At 38.2% G+C, this 19,339-nt stretch overlaps 1 protein-coding gene across 1 annotated transcript; it reads left to right on the top strand.

Annotated features, from left to right (window-relative positions):
- The first annotated feature begins 18,257 nt into the window (after window positions 1-18,257).
- Window positions 18,258-18,974, top strand: LOC110907349 (S-norcoclaurine synthase 2). The gene is made up of 2 exons (XM_022152344.2): window positions 18,258-18,503; window positions 18,583-18,974. Exons 1-2 carry the CDS (start codon window positions 18,263-18,265, stop codon window positions 18,870-18,872), a joined length of 531 nt encoding a protein of 176 aa, XP_022008036.2. The 5' UTR covers window positions 18,258-18,262; the 3' UTR covers window positions 18,873-18,974.
- Window positions 18,975-19,339: the final 365 nt, after the last annotated feature.

Genomic DNA, 19,339 nt, shown 5'->3' with positions numbered 1-19,339 from the left:
CCATCCAACGGCGTTGCCTCATGTTTAATTCCTTCTGATTAAACAGATGTTGAAGGCTTTTATGATCCGAATAGATCACAAACTTGATACCATACAGATAATGCCTCCACAGTTTTAGTGCGAACACAACGGCACCCAGCTCTAAGTCATGGGTGGTGTAATTCTTCTCATGCACCTTTAACTGTCTCGAAGCATAGGCAATAACCTTGCCTTTCTGCATGAGCACACATCCCATGCCAGTGTGTGATGCGTCGCAGTAAACTACGAACTCTTCGGTACCTTCAGGTAATGTCAGCACAGGAGCGTTGCTCAACTTTTGCCTCAGAATATCAAAGGACTCTTGCTGCTTAGGGCCCCAAACGAACTTTACCTTCTTCTTGGTCAAAGAAGTTAAGGGCGCAGCAATCCTTGAAAAATTCTCAATGAAACGCCTGTAATATCCTGCTAACCCCAGGAAACTACGAATCTCTGTAGGCGTCTTTGGCTCTTGCCAATTCATGACAGCTTCTACTTTAGCGGGATCCACTTGGATACCACGCTCGCTGACAGCATGTCCTAGGAATTGGACTTCTCGAAGCCAGAATTCGCAATTAGAGAATTTGGCATAGAGTTTCTCATGATGCAGGAGTTTGAGAATACAGCGAAGGTGTTTCTCATGGTCAGCTCGGTACTTAGAGTAGATAAGAATGTCGTCGATGAAAACGATGACAAATTTGTCTAAGTACAGCTTGCAAACGCGATTCATGAGATCCATGAACGCAGCCGGCGCATTAGTGAGCCCAAAAGGCATCACTAGGAACTCATAATGACCATAACGAGTCCTAAATGCGGTTTTATGTACGTCTTCATCTCTGACTTTCAGTTGATGGTAGCCTGACCTCAAATCGATCTTCGAGAAATAACTTGCCCCTTGTAACTGATCGAATAAATCGTCGATCCTCGGCAAGGGATATCTATTCTTTATCGTGACCTTATTAAGCTCGCGATAATCGATGCACAGACGCATCGATCCGTCATTCTTCTTGACAAACAGGACAGGTGCTCCCCAAGGAGACGAACTAGGTTTGATGAAACCTTTAGCTAGCAGTTCATCCAGTTGGGTCCTCAACTCCTTCATTTCGGTTGGTGCTAGCCTGTAAGGTGCTCTAGCAACAGGTGCTGCTCCAGGGATGATATCGATCCTGAATTCCACTTGCCTATCTGGTGGTAAACCAGGTAGATCTTCAGGGAAAACTTCTGGGTATTCCGAAATGATGGGAATGTCTTCTATCTTCGTTTTAGGCTCATCAAAAATCACCTGTGCCATGTAGATGACACAACCCTTCTTTAGACATTTTGAAGCCTTGAGCATAGTTACTTGCTCAGGCAATCCATACTGGGTATCTCCCCGAATGGTAAGCGATTCACCAGACGGAGTTTTTATCACCACTTGCTTTCTGTTGCAGACGATTTGGGCCTGGTTGTGAGATAACCAGTCTATACCCAATACTATGTCAAAACCGGCCAATTTAAAGGGAAGTAGAGATAGAGGAAAAGAGTGGTTCTTAATGGATATCACACATCCATCTAACACAGTGGAGACGGTTTCTATGGTGCCATCTGCTAGCTCTACCTCATAATTCACATTTAAGGTTTTGACAGGCATATTCAGCAATTTGCAAAATTTATGATCTACGAAAGACTTATCAGCGCCCGAATCAAAAAGTACTCTTGCAAAGATATCATTTACGAGGAAAGTACCTGTGATCACGTTATCGTCTAGCACTGCTTCTTTCGCATCCATTCTGAAGACTCTCGCATTGGTCTTCTTGGCCTCTTCAGGCTTCTTGGCATTTTTAGGGCAGTTGGTTCTAATGTGCCCCTTCTCGTTACAACTGTAGCAAGTTGCATCCTTTATCTTCTTGCAATCCACGGTCTTGTGGTCCTTGGACTTGCATAACCCGCACGCAAATGACTTCGACTGAGTCTGCGAGTTCGATTCGAGTCTACACTTTCCAAAGTGATGTCTCTTGCAATTCTTGCACTTGGGCTTCTCACCAGATTGTTGCCCATCCTTCCTTGACTCAGACCCTCTCTTGTTGTCACCGTTTCCACGGTGCTTCTTGCCCGACCTTCGTGAAGTATCATCTTCACGCTTTCTCTTCTCAGCCTCTTTGTTCCTCAGCGATCTTTGTCGGACCGCATCCAGAGTGAGGGACAAAGATATGTCGGCTACAGATCTAAAGGTCGCTGGCCGAGAGGCCTTTACGCTTGCCTTTATCTCGAGGGCTAACCCACCGATAAAACGAGCTATTCTCTTTGGCTCCAGGGTTACCAAATACGGTACCAACCGGGACATCGTGTTGAAGCTCGTGAGCTAAGCTTGACAGTCAAGGTTCGTCATAACCAACGATAGGAAGTCGGTCTCGATCTTTTCAACCACATGTTGAGGGCAGTAATTTTCCTTGATGAGAGAAATGAATTCCTCCCATGTCATGCTGTATAAAATAGCCTTCCCCGAGGCCTGAACCAACGACCTCCACCAAGCCAGGGCCTCGCCCTTGAATGATTGTGAAACAAACTTTACCACATCTTTCTCTGCGCAACCACTGATGTCCACCACGGTGTCCATCTCGTCTAGCCACGTCATACAATCTACCACGCCTTTCTCCCCAGTGAAGTCTCGGGGTTTGCATGATACGAAATACTTGTAGGCACAGCCCCTGGCGCGAGATGCATCAGTATACACTTTTTCTGGACGGACACTGTTTTCATTGGATGAGTGATTATCATCGTCCTTTTTAGGCTTAGACGGTGGTTTGCTGTGAGATTTTGAGTGGGTTTTCGGCTTTGAGTGTGGTTTAGATATGGTTCTGCTCCGGGATTCAGTATACTCTTCGTATTGTCGATCCAGGGCTGCCTTAACAGCACCGTCGACCAGAGCTTTCAATTCTGCGCCTGTCAAATGAACCTAGGCGTTGTCGTATTCATCTTCTTTTGAATGACTATTCTCCTCATTTGGATCAGCCATGGTAACTCGAATCTGCTACAGAAGATAACGAAAAATTTTATTTAGGAGTTTATTATGGAATTGTCTTTTATGGCAATTCATTAACCATGGTAAACAGAGACCATATCTGGTTAATTTGTTACTCACTTTTATTTAGGATTTGAACATACTTATCCTAATTACAAACAATATTGTTAGTGGCATAAAAGCCTAGTCACGAGGACGTTTTTATAATATTAGCCGGGATTACAGAGAATCAAGGCATGAAGGTTTGAACCATAGTCCTTTTACCTTTTCTGACAGGGAGTCATAGACTACCACTGCCTTTTGTCTTATATGACAATAATTATGGCCCGTAGGCACTACACCACTAACGGATGTTTTAATAAGTTTGGCCCGTAGGCACTACATCGCTAATGGATGTTTTAATAAGTTTGGCCCGTAGGCACTACATTGCTAATGGATGTTTAATAAGTTTGGCCCGTAGGCACTACATCACTAATGGACGTTTAATAAATGATCATCTTTATTGACGATTTAACCCATGATTTATAAATCATTGATTTGGGCTTTGGAATCCTTAAAAGGATTCTTATATAAGAATGACGCGTGTGATTTTAACGAATCACATCTGCCATGAACGTTAACATGTTTACAGAGGTTAACTGGGAATCCGAATCTTTTAAATTAGGTCTTACCATCTTGGCCGCGTCTTATAAAGACACCTGGCTAGGTTTCACTCTTAAGATTCTTTATTTAGGCAGATTTAAATTTAAAAGGAATGATTTTTGATTTATTTTATATATAATAACAAAATTGAAATTCATAACATAACATTCCATAAATTTCAAATATGATTACACGCTGCCCTAAACGGGACTTTTTAAATAAATAAATAAATACCTACGCAGAGGTTTGTAGAAAAACAAGTCCACGCAGGGACCAATACAAGATAGATGTCCGCGCAGGGACTAAAAGATAAGTCCAAGTAGGGACTAAACAAGATAAATGTCCACGCAGGGACTAAATTGTAGTAGTAAATACAACGATACATAAGGAGACTAACGTTTCTTCCTCCCTTTTAGTAGGTTTGCTAGGCCTTTGAGAAATCCACGATTACTCTTACGTTCTTGTTCGAAGTCTCGTTCCACACGATTTAGACGGTGGAGTATTTCTTCTTGCTCCGGTGGAGAAAAACGTGGCTGCTGCGACGGTTGTTGAACCGGAGGTCTAGGAGGTATTGGATACCCATGAGCTGAGTAATCTGGTCTCCAAGAGGTTCCATGGAGAGCATTGTAATTTGCCGCTACCACATATGGATCAGCATCATAGTTATAGTTGTAGTGCCTGTGAGTCGGCTGCTCAAACGGATTGTATGCGGTGGAGCCGCCGTACGCTGGTATCGGATTGTCATATCCGAAAGGTGGCGGAGGTGGTGCAACTGGTGCAGAATTCACCTCTGCAGGGTGACCAGAAGGTTCCCCTAATTGTGGTTCTTCTTCAGGCACTGACGGAAAGTGACTCGCACTCGAGTGGCGAGGGGTGCTGAAATGGAATTCCCCTCCTCGGGTAGACATCCGTGCGCCTGACCTTCTACGCCTTGGCGGATCTGGAATTACTGGTTGAACCGGTGGCGGTGGCGGTGGCGTAACTGCCACAAACCGCGAATCCTCAGAAGGATCCTGTTGTTGCTGTTGGTCATGAGGCGAAAAGTGATGTGATGGTGTGAAGTACCAATTACATTGGTCAAACCTCGCCTGGTAGCTGTCGGGACCTTGATAGGGTGTTCCATGGAAGGATGACCCATCAGAGATCTCGATTGGATGATTGGGAGTACCCCTTGCAGGCTCGACGGGATCTATATCCTCGTCCATATCCACGGCATTATCTTCAGAAAAGTGATCCTCTGGTCCTAAAGGGTTATACCCTATTGGCTCTTGGACATAATCCGCTGGGTTAAACTGTCCTACGAAGAAAGGAGAAGGATCTCCATAAGAACGGTGCGAAGCAGATCGCTGGAGAGGTGAGGGTTATTGGGGTCATTTTCTGAGTTTGGACCAAAAGAATGGCGGTATGAGGGTGTTGAACTGATGTGATGGTGTGAAGTACCAATTACATTGGTCAAACCTCGCCTGGTAGCTGTCGGGACCTTGATAGGGTGTTCCATAGAAGGATGACCCATCAGAGATCTCGATTGGATGATTGGGAGTACCCCTTGCAGGCTCGACGGGATCTATATCCTCGTCCATATCCACGGCATTATCTTCAGAAAAGTGATCCTCTGGTCCTAAAGGGTTATACCCTATTGGCTCTTGGACATAATCCGCCGGGTTAAACTGTCCTACGAAGAAAGGAGAAGGATCGCCATAAGAACGGTGCGAAGCAGATCGCTGGAGAGGTATAAATGATGGTTGAGGGTTATTGGGGTCATTTTCTGAGTTTGGACCAAAAGAATGGCGGTATGAGGGAGTTGAACTGTTCGAGGTGGAATGTCTCGCAGGTTCAAAGAGGTTTCTTCTTCGTCTCTGTGGTTCCTCACTTCTTGTACTGGAAGGAGCTCGCATGTTCGAAGGTCCAGCCTCGTGATCATTGTGAGTAATGACCTGTCCCTTGCCTCTTCCTCCTCTTCCTCGTCTAATTGCTGGCGGCATATTTCCTGCTTTCAAAACTTTAAATAACAATAAACAATAAAAAGACAAACTGGAATAACAATTCGAATTTGTCCAATGTTCTTGTCTAGACTCAAGTATGTGCAATTGTGTCATTGAGATTAAACACATAAGGATAGTGTTTAATTCACTCAACGTTGGCTCTGATACCAACCTGTCACACCCCGATTTCCACGTGTCTCACCGGTGGGCCCGGTGGGGGATTATCGTGACGTAGTTGGCAACAATATAGTCAAACCACACAATATAGGAATGCACAGCGGAAGCATAAAGATAATTATATTTCAACCATTGTTTGTAATATCAAATGTATTACGAATAGTCGAAAAGTATCCACAGGGGATCAAATAAAATATAAGTTTTGTTCAACAGACGTAGGCATCTTAAGCTTGCGAAACTCTTTATGATGCTAAGGAGAATATCCAGCCAATTACGCATAGTACCTGCATTTAGTCTTTTTGGGAAAATACGTCAGTTTACACTGGTAAATACATTCAACCGACACCTTTGAAAATGTTTATTAAAATTGATTTGAATGCACAAGGCACAAACTCTTTTATAACTTGGGAGAATTATTTAAATTTATAATCTTGTGAACGAATTACATGTTCCTTATGCGTTCAGTAGCTCGGATCAAGTCCGGGTTAAAGATCAATAGACACACCACATCAAACTATTTATGCACTGACGAGTGCATGCCTACACTCCGCGCTTAGGTCGTGGCCATTTCGTAAAATGATGCCAGGGATATCCGGGACATGGTCATTAACCCCCCAAAGGCTTTTAAGTAACAAGACTGTTTAAACGAGCCGATCAAATTTATTCAATTACCCACTCAACGGTGGAGAATCTGATGCCCGATCAAGCGGTATGCTATATACCGTAACCCAAGCCCGTATAACGGAAAATAAGTTAAAAGTATTTACTTTTGCAAGTATAAATCCTTAATCGAATAAATTGCAAATAGCTTTTACTTGTCCCCTATTCTGGAACGAAGGTTTTAAAATAACCTATTAGAATCCTAACGGGTCTTTAATTTAGCCGTAGCTTAGACCGGTCAGTTTCAACGGATAGATACGGTTTAATCGCGTGAAAGGCGAAAACCGGGAATGGAACGTGATTTTGACCCAACAAGTTTGAAGACTTGTTTTATATGGGTATAACAATCACACTCTGGATTGTGGGGTCAAAACAATATGGTTTGACCCGTTTCGGCTAGTTTATGTAAACTAGTTACATAAGCCGAACCGTGCGCGCAAAAGGTGTAACGGGTAACCGTAAGAGTCCTACACTTGTTTCCTAAGTCAATATGCTTTAAAGAGGTTGTGGTATCAGTAGGATACCTTCCATAATGCCCGTAACGAGTTTAAATCCATTTTATGCCCCGTAGGGGTATTTCGGTCTTTTTAAAGATTATAAAAGAGGTTTCTGAGTTCTACAGGAAATCTGAGTTTCCCGAACATTTTATAAAGTCTAAAATACTTTATTTATTATTTAAAATCAGTAGCAACTGGAATCAGGTCAAAAGACCTCGTAGAACTCAAGTTATGGCCGAAAAGGGTATATTCGGTATTTACCGAACCGTTGCCATAACCGTAGGTTATGAGCAGGTTAAAAATGATTAAAAATCCCAAAATATTATTTTACATCAGTGTGTAAAAGGTTTGGTGTCGAAATCTGGTTTTAGATAGGCGCTATGCTAATTGCGCTATTTAATTACTAAAGTTTCCGTAATTTGCGCTATTTAGCATAACTCCTATTCTGGACCTCGGATTGACGTGAAATTTTAGGGACATGCTTAGAAATCAGTAATTAAGGTTATGGTTCTTTCACATGTCTGAAATTCTCGTTTTAATTTAAAAAGGGCGTTACGGTCAACTTTTAAGCATTTAACGGAAAGGTGTAAAAGACTCGGACAAACAACGAACCGGTCACAGAGAGTTATACCATCATGTAACCTGGTCCTAAGAGAGTCCTAAGGCATATCTAAATCATACTTTAACGGGTCAGAACTGAAGTCAATGCAAAAGTCAAAGTTTTGCGACTTTCGGCTCCGAACCGGGTCAAAACAGTAAATGGTCGGATCAAATAAGCTTAGACTAGTTAATATACTTATTATCATGTTTTATGAGTGTTTAAACAGGTTACATATCATCTACATTACAGATTATGCATGAAATTGCAAAATAGCATTTCTGTTGACTTTTTCTAAGCACGTTTGACTCGACATTTAGACTAGTTAGAGTGGGAATCAGAGGGTGCCCTTTTAGGGGTTTAAAGCCCACATGATTACCAACATATAACTATCTTTGATTCGACAAACCACTGGACCATTTGTGATTTATCGCAAAGTCAATTGTTAATTACGACGGATTGACTTTTAAGCTAAAATATGCATAAACTAAGCCACAAAAGGGTAGGCACACTTACAGAAGCTTGGTGCACGACTAGGGATGAAAGAAGAATGCTTTAGAGCTCCAGAGATGAACTAGAATGCAGGTTTGAGGTGTGTTTCAATTGTGTGCAATGTAGTGCCTTTTATAGTGAAGTTTCATGCACAAGATCATTACAACTCACCCTACAATGGTTCATGGATGATCAGCAGGTGTCCCTGGGTGCTAGGGGGCATGTAGAGGGCGCCCATGCTTCAATTAATGCCTCAATGATCGTTCACAAGCTTAAACATTGAATCTGTCCAAGAATTCTGCATCTGTATGTCGTACGCTGCCCGCATTAGAGATCATGCAACATGGACGCAGGCCGCATGAATCCTAAAGTGTAACGCCCTGCTTTTTCATACTTTCCATAATTAGAAAGCTCGCCTTGTAATGCTATTTTTGGAAATCTTGTATTATTGTAGTCGTCTTTTCGTTGTAAAATCTGAGACTTGGATCATAAATAAAATTCGTATTTCTTTAAATTCACCATCTACATATTCATACATGTTCATACGTTCGAATTCATTGTACATCGAATCCTTATTTGTAATTCATACTTATACTTATTCACGATGCATGTCCATGCTTGTCCTTATATTGTTGATACCTAAAAACCCCTAATAATATGCTTATTTATACAACGGTTAATCATCTAATATGTGACATATACTTGTCACTTACAAACATGTTACATACTTGTACATTACACTTTTTACCTAGTTAAATCATGTTTTATTTCATATTTCACCTTGTTACAAGTTAGGGGAAACATTGTTGCATATTATTACACAACTTAATTAACAAAATTACTCATTATAATGTTTTAAAAAATAAAAAAAAATAAAGAAATATGGCAGCCCCAATTCAGCAAAATTCAGCCCCATATAGTTGGGTTTTGTGGGCTAGTTTCAAGGTGTAACCCCTTCTAAACACTTCCAAAGCCCAACCCATTGAAACCCTAATCCTTCCCCCTATAAATACCACTTATAACCAGCCTCCCTACCACTTTTGCAACACTAAAAACTCTCAAAACATCCTCCAAACCGTAGCTGAAAGCAAAGGTTCGAGCAGATTGACACCCCTTCACGAAAATGAGCATAACTCACCCAATTCTTATCCGATTCACTTGATTCTTTTTCCTACTTGCTTGGATAATCATGGGGTTCGATTCCTAGACTTCTCCTTGGAGAAATCAGACCTGGAAATGCCCCGAAATAGTCCATAAACTTTCTGTTTGATTTTTATGTTCTTCAAAACTTGTTTAAACCTATGCAACTTGTGTCTAACACATCTCATGCCTATGTCCTAATGCTTACAACTTATCCCATGGTTGGTTAAGCTTAAAAACAAGGTTGAGACATTTGAAATCAGAGGATTAAACCTCATAAACTTGGTGTTTTGTCTAGGGTTTCAACCCACAAATCATGTCAAACATAGTCTTTGATACATGAGTGATTATGGAACAACTTGGGTTGTCCAAACATACAATCCTCACATGATTTGATGATTTCTATTAGTTAGTTTACTTTACATACATGTAAAGACCTTAGTTCATGACCCTCCTTGGTTGTTTTTACATCAAGTGTAGTGGTGAACATCAAAGGGGTACCTAAATGGAAGCCTTGTCTTCCTACCCCATCCATGACACCCATGACTCAACTTGAGGTACCTAAATGAAGATGTAATCTTCTACCTCTTACTTGAATACTTGAACATTTGGACTTAATAATATGTGTATAATATACGACCTACATACTATCTATGTACACTCGAATCTTTGATGTTGAAATCATATTCATTTGTCAAAGTAGTAGGTTATCATCTAAGGACCTAAACCTTGTTATGATTCTTATGGGTGTTCAACTCATAAAATCATTATAACCCATGAGGTTACCAAGTGTCATACAAGTGTTATGTGTGAAGATGAATATTTTGATATAATATTTTCATGTCACTTTCATTCCAAATCTCGACTCTAAACATGCTTGAACTTAAACCCTTACGCATTCAACCTTCCAACCTCGGCAACTTTGTCACATTGGATAATCGGAAAACATATGCAAACTTTGTGAGTATACTCGTATTCCCCTTTTACTTTTATCACTTTTGGGGTGTAACATGTTTTATCTATCAACAAACTTACACATGAACATTTTGCTTAAACACATGAACATTCCTATAACATGCTTGTATACGTGATGGCTTGATACTTTAAACTTGGGTGATTCTTATGTGTTGAACTTATCATTAACTTCGTACGAGCCAAACCGTGACATATGTAGCGCTATAGGATTAACGACCCGCCCTTTATCATCGGTTATGTCATGAGCATATTGCGTTTTCTTGGTTTGATATGTTAGACACATGCCATGTTTAAATGTTTATCTTGAATCACATGCTTGCTATGAGGAATTGTTCAAACTTATCTTTTGCTATGTACGTATCAAACTTGTATACTCGCCTTTTCTTTTGCATTGAACTTTATTTTAAACATGTTACAGGTTGAGGACGATGATGCTATGAAGTAGCGTTGATGCCTAGATACACATATAGACGTTTAGGTTTAATCGTTGTATCAATGTTGATTATGTTGTATTGTATTTCCTTTGAACTTGATGTTATTTGATTTCTTTGTAATGTTGACAAAAGAATTATGAAATGAAATCGGTTTATTAAATATTGTCACAAATAGCGTTACGATGACTCTAGCAATCTTCACACTTCGTCTCATCCCGATGTTTCCGCCATTGGTTGGGGTGTGACAGATTGGTATCAGAGCCATAACTATAGGGAATTAGGAAAAGTAGGAATGCTTTAACCTAGTCTATAGTTCTAGAGCTTTATTCGTATGTTTTACTTGAAATTACTAGCATGCTATCTTATTTGCTTTTATTTATTCTCTTTTGATCTTGTAAGCATATGTGTCACTTGTGGGTTAACACTTAACATGCTATACTTGATTTTATTATGTGTTAATACTTGTTTCTTCATTTTATCCTTTATGTGTGTTCTTGACATACTTTTTATGCGTTAATATTCGTTTCATCATTTCACTTTTATTGTGATGTTCTTGACATGTTATACTTGTTTGTTTAATCTTTAATATACACTTTTCCTCACGCGTTTTACTCGATTATTCTAAATCCGACAACACACATATTACACAAACGAGACGAGTTCACCAAAATAGGCGTGAAACCCATAATTTGGTGAACAACTCTCAATCCATCCACTTTCCTTTTCTTTTTACACGAAATTCACCATCAAGTTAGGAGTGAAATCCTCACCTTGATGGAGAAGTTCAAATTTCAAATTCTAGTGGACCCTCGTCAAAGTGTTGAAATTAAATTTTGACCCGACGAGTACCAACCACACTTAGGATACGAAACCGTCAAGTTAGGGGTGAAACCCGCACCTTGGCGACTAGTTCCACTCCTTGATTTTTTTCATAAATCCCGCCAAGTCTCGAAATTTCGATTGATTTGGGACATGTAGTAACCGGAAGGGTAAATACCGTTAACCGACTTGTCGGCGAGAGTATTTTACCTATTAGGCCAAAGCATGCTCCTCAAATTCAAAAGACTTTTCGACCACTTTGGTTAGTCAAAGTTCCGTTTGGAACACTCCAAACTTTGGTCAAACATGTGTTTCTATTATTTATTTATACGATGCAATCTTTCAAACTCGAGTTTACTTTCGATTTCTCTTTTCACACACACAACATATTGAACCTTTTCCATACATTTATACATATGCATGATTTCATATAATTTAAATTCGTTTTCCTTGTAACGACAAGTGGAGAAATATCATCGAGATGGGAGTGACTTCCTTACCTTGACGATTAGCTCCACTCCCTTTTCCTTAAAACGACCTCACCAACGAGTTAGGGGTGATTCCCTAACTTAGGTGACCGTTACCAAAACTTCTCTTTCGAAACATCTTATTATGCAAACTCGATCATACTTTATACCCAAATTGTTTAAAGTTATTTAAAAATACCCATTCATACAGATTTCCAAATACATTGTTTTATCAAACGTACTTTTTATTCTACAATCTATTTTCACTCAACTCATATACGCGAAATTCATAATCATGTCTTAAAACGTTTTATTGCTCGAACTTCAAAACCTTACGAAATGCTACCTATCAATTTAATCGGTTCAATGAAACTCTTGCCCATGAACTTCATATTCGGCTTAATCACTAAAACACACCCACCTTCTACTTTTAATCAAAATCCAACCAACCTTTCCCGAATACTTATAAGATCTTATAGAAGTTATATGATTGTTTTACCAAATACCCTTTCCAACACCAACAAATCAATTGTTATTTTATTTTTATTTCTAAGTCCTTTTGCTAAATTTCCCTTCTAAAGATCCTAGTTTTCACAAGGACCTCCTAAATTCATAATTTCTTATTTGATGAAACGAACTTACTTTTTAACGAAAACCTTTTTCCTACACCAATTTACAAAACACGCGGGCAAGAAGTCTTCATGGGAACCGACAATCTTTGACTTACATGAATTTTTTTTTTTAACAAAAGTAGCATTTCAATCATTACAAAAATACATTATGCTTAACCAATTAGTACTTTATATCCTCTTACATACACAACTATATTCTACCCTTTCAACCAAGGTCAACCTAATTTTGATTCGATAAACTCAATGTTTCATTTAAACAACTATACATGCATATCATCGTACACATTTTGGTCGATACCTCGCGATAACATCATTTATATCATTCGTATTTACATACTCGACCTTTTGAATGTTTTATACACTTAGATCCGTGGTGTCCCAACAAACACTATTTACGCAATATTTATTTTTCATACCTACACCTATGTTCATACGTCTTATGCTTGTACTTATACGCATACTACTTATACGTTTTACGCTTCTACTTATACACATACTACTTACACGTTTTATGTTTATGCTCATACATACATGCGTATTCATACTTAAACTTATGCTCATACTTTCATCCTTACTCATGATTCATACATTCGTACCTATACGCGAGCGCAACCCGAGGGATTCGCTTGCGTGGGTCCCACACATACTTAAACATGGACTTGCTTATATACTACATTCTTGTACGTACACATTCTAAATTTTTTTATGTATACCCCGATTCATACACAACTAGTACAAGCTATGCGGATCATGCGACGATCAAAATAATCACTGGTGCACACGGGATTATAGTGATAGGCGTATGAGAACCATAGAGTGTGCTACTGCGTATGGTAATACACGGAACGTAACATGACACCGAAGACGAAACGGACGTAACATGGTCAAAACATGGTGGATACGCCGCTGGTACTTCCTATATATAAGTGTTTTCACCATGTTACCAATCTTTCGTAAAACGTGCCATGAGAAATTCAGTGTTTTACAGACCTTTTGGACCTAATACAAGCTTTAAACAACTCACAAACGCATCATATCCGATTATCCATGCCGAGACTTCATCTTTAACACGCTACTTTCGTCTATCTAATACTTATATCATTCATATACTTGCATTCATTTAGTGTCAATTGTTCACCCCATACTCCTATTATTCTCCATTATCCTTTCTTTCATATGAACCCCGTTCACATTCAAACTTATTTAAACTCCTTTGCCTATGCGCACGCATACCCGTTTTACCTATGCTTAAACGCCTCAACCCATTTTAGTCAAACAAATTCCTATCCTATCGTTCTTCAAAATTTCGTACTTTTCTAAACGTTTCAAAACTCCCAAGTCTCGATTCTTTTAGCCAAAATGCTTTTTCTCCAAGGTCTTCCTCTTGAATAAATTTCGGGACGAAATTTCCTAAAGGAGGGGAGACTGTAACGCCCTGCTTTTTCATACTTTCCATAATTAGAAAGCTCGCCTTGTAATGCTATTTTTGGAAATCTTGTATTATTGTAGTCGTCTTTTCGTTGTAAAATCCGAGACTTGGATCATAAATAAAATTCGTATTTCTTTAAATTCACCATCTACATATTCATACATGTTCATACGTTTGAGATGAAATGCAACTGATTTAGGGGTTTTATTAATAATACAGGGGTTGTTTAATGGATGAGTCCACATAGGTTGTCCACCTCATCATCCCCATGACACGTAGAATTAAAAACCAAACTGGGTTAGTGATTATTTAACGAAGAGGTGACACTGCCACCTAAATGTTAAATAGAGGCTGGTGGGAGCCAAAATGAAAGCTGGGAGTGGTATTGGCCAATTTTGCTTAGTTTAGGGTGATAAAATACATTTCCCCTTAATTAAATAATATATATATATATATATATATATATATATATATATATATATATATATATATATATTTTGAACGGCAAATTTGGATCACTGGCAGACCAATTGAGTGTCATCGCGCCACTTGCGGAACCACCCGATCATATCCATCTCCTCTAAACAATAATATCTATACACCAATTTAAGAGAAAACCCAATAAATTTGGGAAAATACCCCTCTTGTGGGAATCGAATCCAGGACCTAGTGGTCCTAAGCCTTATCTCACCCCCAAGATGTCACTAGGCTATAATATCTAGGGATGACAATCTAACCCGAACCCGATGGGTAAACCTGAAACCCGACACATATGGGATGAGTTTGGGGTTGGTTAATCGGGTTTTGGATTAGTTTTTATTTTTTTCGCGGGTTTGGGATCTGTGATATGCCCGTTAACCGATTGTATACTCGATATAATTTCTTTTCTGTTTTAAAATATGTATATGTATAATGCATCCACTTTTTATACATATACGTATTTTATTCCGTATACATTGTAGCTATTTGATATATTTTTATATTGATAATAATAAACGTAACCAACTAGTAGTTACCCGGTGGGTTTTGGTTTGAGTATACCCAATGGGTAAATCTTTTTAGTTAACGGGTTTACCCGAAACCCGCGGGTATACCCAATATCCGATAGGTATTTACTCGCTAGAAACCCGATAGGTTTTGAGACGGGTTTGGGACAAACTTATTTAATCGGGTTTGAGGTTGGGATTACCTAAACCTGTCGCAAACCCAACACATTGTCATCCCTAATAATATCATGGGCAATTAAATATTGTATAGCTTTAAAGTTTGAAAAGGTGAAAGTATTTAAAACACATGATGCTAATGATCTCTAGATCAAGTGGTGGACGGCTTGCATTTCTCTTGAGAGATGCAAGTTCGACTCTCACTTGGTGCAGAGTGAGGCACTGGTGGGCAATGATAGGAGACCCAGAGAAACCTGGGTTGGATCCTTGAGCCAAACGGGTTTTACCGGTAATTTCACTGTCGTGCCTATGGGCGGGTGGGTTACCGGGTTTTCCCCGGAATTGGTGGTGGACTCGGGTTACTCTCGGAGTACTCCGTTTGTCCAGTGGGTGCCCCGAGAGTGCTCGGGATTGAGTTTGTTGGCCGTTCAAAAAAAAAATTTAAAACACATGATAATCGTAAGCTTTAAGTTAATGAAGGGACACTCAAGGGTTTCAACCCCAGCCTTAACCAACCAATGCTTGTTATGTCAAATTTGATTTAAAGTACCCATTACTTAGTAAACATTGGTATCACCTACTTATGCTATAAACTATTTTATTTTTTTAATTTAAAAAAGTTAAATGCCCCAACCAATCAAAACCCATCAACCAATCTCAAGGTCAACAACATTCTCAAACAACTCAACCCTTACACGGGTTATCATACTAGCTTAACCAACCCGTCATATCTACCCTTGGGGGTGACGACAATGTTATAGCACTAGTTCGAACACGTGGAGTGCCCCGGCCCCCTAACGTAACTAAGACTAATGTATGTAACATTAATACAAATTAATTAACTTTAATTGTTTTTGACAATTTCCTTCCTTCTCCATTACACAGTTTTTTCGAATATAACTCATTCATTCAATAACCTATAAAATATAAAAACCAGTTAAAGCAATATATAATGTACTTAAATTAATGCATAAATATAATAAACTAGTGTTTAACCCCCGCGTTGCGGGGTGTAGGCCGTAAACCGTGCTATGTAGTAAGCAAACAACGACTAAAACTGAAAAAATCGTAAAACAAAAACGCGAATTTGTAGCATCAAGTGACGTCAAAGGTTGGCAAAAACAAACGCAAACTTATATTGTGAGCTAACGTAAAACGTAGACAAACTCATATATAGCGATAGCGATGAAACTTTAAATTAAAGAAAAAACACAAAAAACTAAATATACAAATATGGAGTGAAATTGTAAACCAAGGTCAAGCAGTGCATCAAAGTAATAAAAAAGATTAAAAAAAACCACAATCAACCGTTCAGAACCAAAGAGTGGCAATTTTCTAATTAAGTCTTAATTAAGGGCTAGTTTTTACTCTTAGCCAAGTGAAAATGTAAACCAAGGCCAAACACTACATCAAAGTAATAAAAAAATAAATAAAGGAATTTAAAAAAAAAACATAGACCACCATTCAGAACCAAAGAGTGACAATTTTGTAATTAAGTCTTAACCGAGGCCTAGTTTTTACTCTTAGCTAAGTGAAAATGTAAACAAAGGCCAAACACTACATCAAAGTAATAAAAAAAATAAATAAAGGAATTTAAAAAAAAAAACCACAGTCCACCATTCAGAACCAAAGAGTGACAATTTTGTAACTAAGTCTTAACCCAGGCCTAGTTTTTACACTGTAGCTAAAAGCTACCCAAATTGTAATATATAGTAATATAAATGTAATACAATAAAGTATACATAAAATGTACCGATCATGTAAACATGATCCGAAATCAAAAGGCCAAACTAATGACATAATGTTGGTTCGACTAGAGGTGCACTAATCGGGTGTAAATCCTAAAGCAGTTTAGTTTTGTCTATTTTATTACCAGGTTTTGATCGGTTTTGAGCGATTTTTTACCGGCCTATTTCGGGTTTAACTACTTTTAAAGGAGAATATTATATACTGCTTAGAACCTGTTTGGGTCCCATTTTCAGTTCTTGAACCTGTTTAGTTGTCCCTCATGATTCGACCAAAGATCCAGATTCACCAACCAAAAGCAACAAAAACCATAGGCTTAATCGGAACACGAGTTCATATGGTCGTTAGAACCAAAAGCGGATCTAGTAAATTGATTAAGGAAAAGCCCCCAAATGACCCATACATATTTAAAAAAATTGCTTTAAGTTCAACTTAAAGTTGGAGGCATTATAGTGGGCATCGGTCATTTTGGGTTAGTAGATTGATAAGTTTCGGGTTTACGGGTTGATTTTTTCAACCCTAACTTGACCCGTATATATATTCATGTTGTATTGTGTCGCATCCACTTAACATCATGTATGTTGTGTTTTGGTTGTGTTCCAATTGACCCGTTTTTTTATTAAACAAGTCATGTTTGGGTTAACCCATTTATCAAATGGGTTTCCCTGCTTGCTTAACAATTGTTTGAGAGATTTATTTATTTTTTGTTTGATGTTTACACAATCATAATGGTGATGATTTTTAATAACAAGTCATGTTTGGGTTAACCCATTGTTACTAATGAAGATGTAACTGATCGTTTACTAAAAATGGAAATACGTAGAGGACAATTGTAATATGTATATATTTTTTTGTCAAATTTAACTAATTATGTGTTTGGACTCTTATAACAGTCTAATGTTATTTTACCATTCTTTTTGTTTTTGTACTACACATATTTCGCCACCTAACAAAAAAAATATATCCACCACTTCTCTTCATTATCCTACACCCATGATACTACGTGTATATGATAATGGTAAAATACAATTAAACGGATCGTTTATTAGTCACGCGGGCCGTATGATAAGGAGAAAATGTCCAAGGTCGTATGAGCCAAATCATAAGGCCCATATAATATATTTGGATGAAAAAAATGATTGTTGTGACTACTAACAAAGTCATACTACCTGTATAACTTTTTTTCGTCGTATCATACCGGATGTGATGTGACAGACTATATTTATAGGAGTAGATTCCATGGTGGTCGAACAAGCTTAAAGTTGAAAAATCATGAAAAACAAAACCGACAATTAATATTAATAAATATTTAGAAAATAAATTCAAAATGATTGGCATCTTTTAGAAAACAAAACATACGGCAAATTCGGTCAATGCATGTAAGCTTTTTTTCATGTATAAAATCATCCTCCAATGTGCATTCCATCAGCCACAAATAAGTATAGATAAATTTACAAAAATGTTCGGAACCTTATCAGAAGAGGCAGAAGTAAAGGTGTCCGCAAGCAAAGCTTGGGCTCTATATGGCACACTTGAGCTTGGAAAACTTGTTGCCGGAAAAATCCTTGAAGCGGTTGATGTTGTCGAAGGCGACGGTGGGCCTGGTACCATTCTCAAGCTTACCCTTAACCCTGGTACGTCGATCCCCTATAAAAAAATATAAATATAAGTGTAACAAATAAAAGAATTGATGTTATAATCTTATATGTCCAGGGTCTGGCTTCACTTGTTATAAAGAGAAGTTCACAAAGGTGGATAACATAAATATGGTCAAAGAAACCGAAGCGATTGAAGGGGGGTTTCTTGATATGGGGTTTAATCTTTATCGGGTAAGGTTTGAGATCAAAGAGAATCCAAAGGATGGCTCGGGCTCTTCATGTGTTTTAAAATTAACAATTGAGTACGACGTTAAGGAAGAGTTTGCTAATAATGCTTCTCTTGTCACCACTGCGCCTCTCCTTGGTATTATGAGTGTTGCAAATGAGCATCTTTTGAAAAAATAATTAACATGGGAAGCGTTTATGATCATGTATTATGATGTTGTAACATTTATGAATAAACTCGTGTTACTTTCCTTTGTCAATGCTTTAAGTGGTATTAGTGAACTCGTCGCGTTCTGTTTCCGGAAATAATAATGACTTAATAGAAAATTATCATCAATGATTTACTAAGATCTTAGTTTGATCTTCATTGTCACCTCTTTTGACTTGGCAAACACGTGGTCCATATTCTTCATTTTATATTTTGATGTTTTGAACTATTTGGCTCTATTTGTTTGTTTTGAATGTTATTTATCCCATCACCTTGCCTTATTGCTTCTTTTCACCCGTTTGAAATTTTCATATACATTTTTTTTCTAACAATTTCAATTTTTATATACCTTGATTTGTTTAAAAACTAAATTAAAATATGGTAAATTACATACATATCATAATCACCATAAATTGATTGACATATTAGGTAAGTAAAT

The sequence above is a fragment of the Helianthus annuus genome, chromosome 2, assembly GCF_002127325.2.
Source record: "Helianthus annuus cultivar XRQ/B chromosome 2, HanXRQr2.0-SUNRISE, whole genome shotgun sequence".
Classification (NCBI taxonomy): Eukaryota; Viridiplantae; Streptophyta; class Magnoliopsida; order Asterales; family Asteraceae; genus Helianthus; species Helianthus annuus.
The sequence above is the reverse complement of the archived record's forward strand: the minus strand, read 5'-3'. Positions and strand labels throughout refer to the sequence as shown.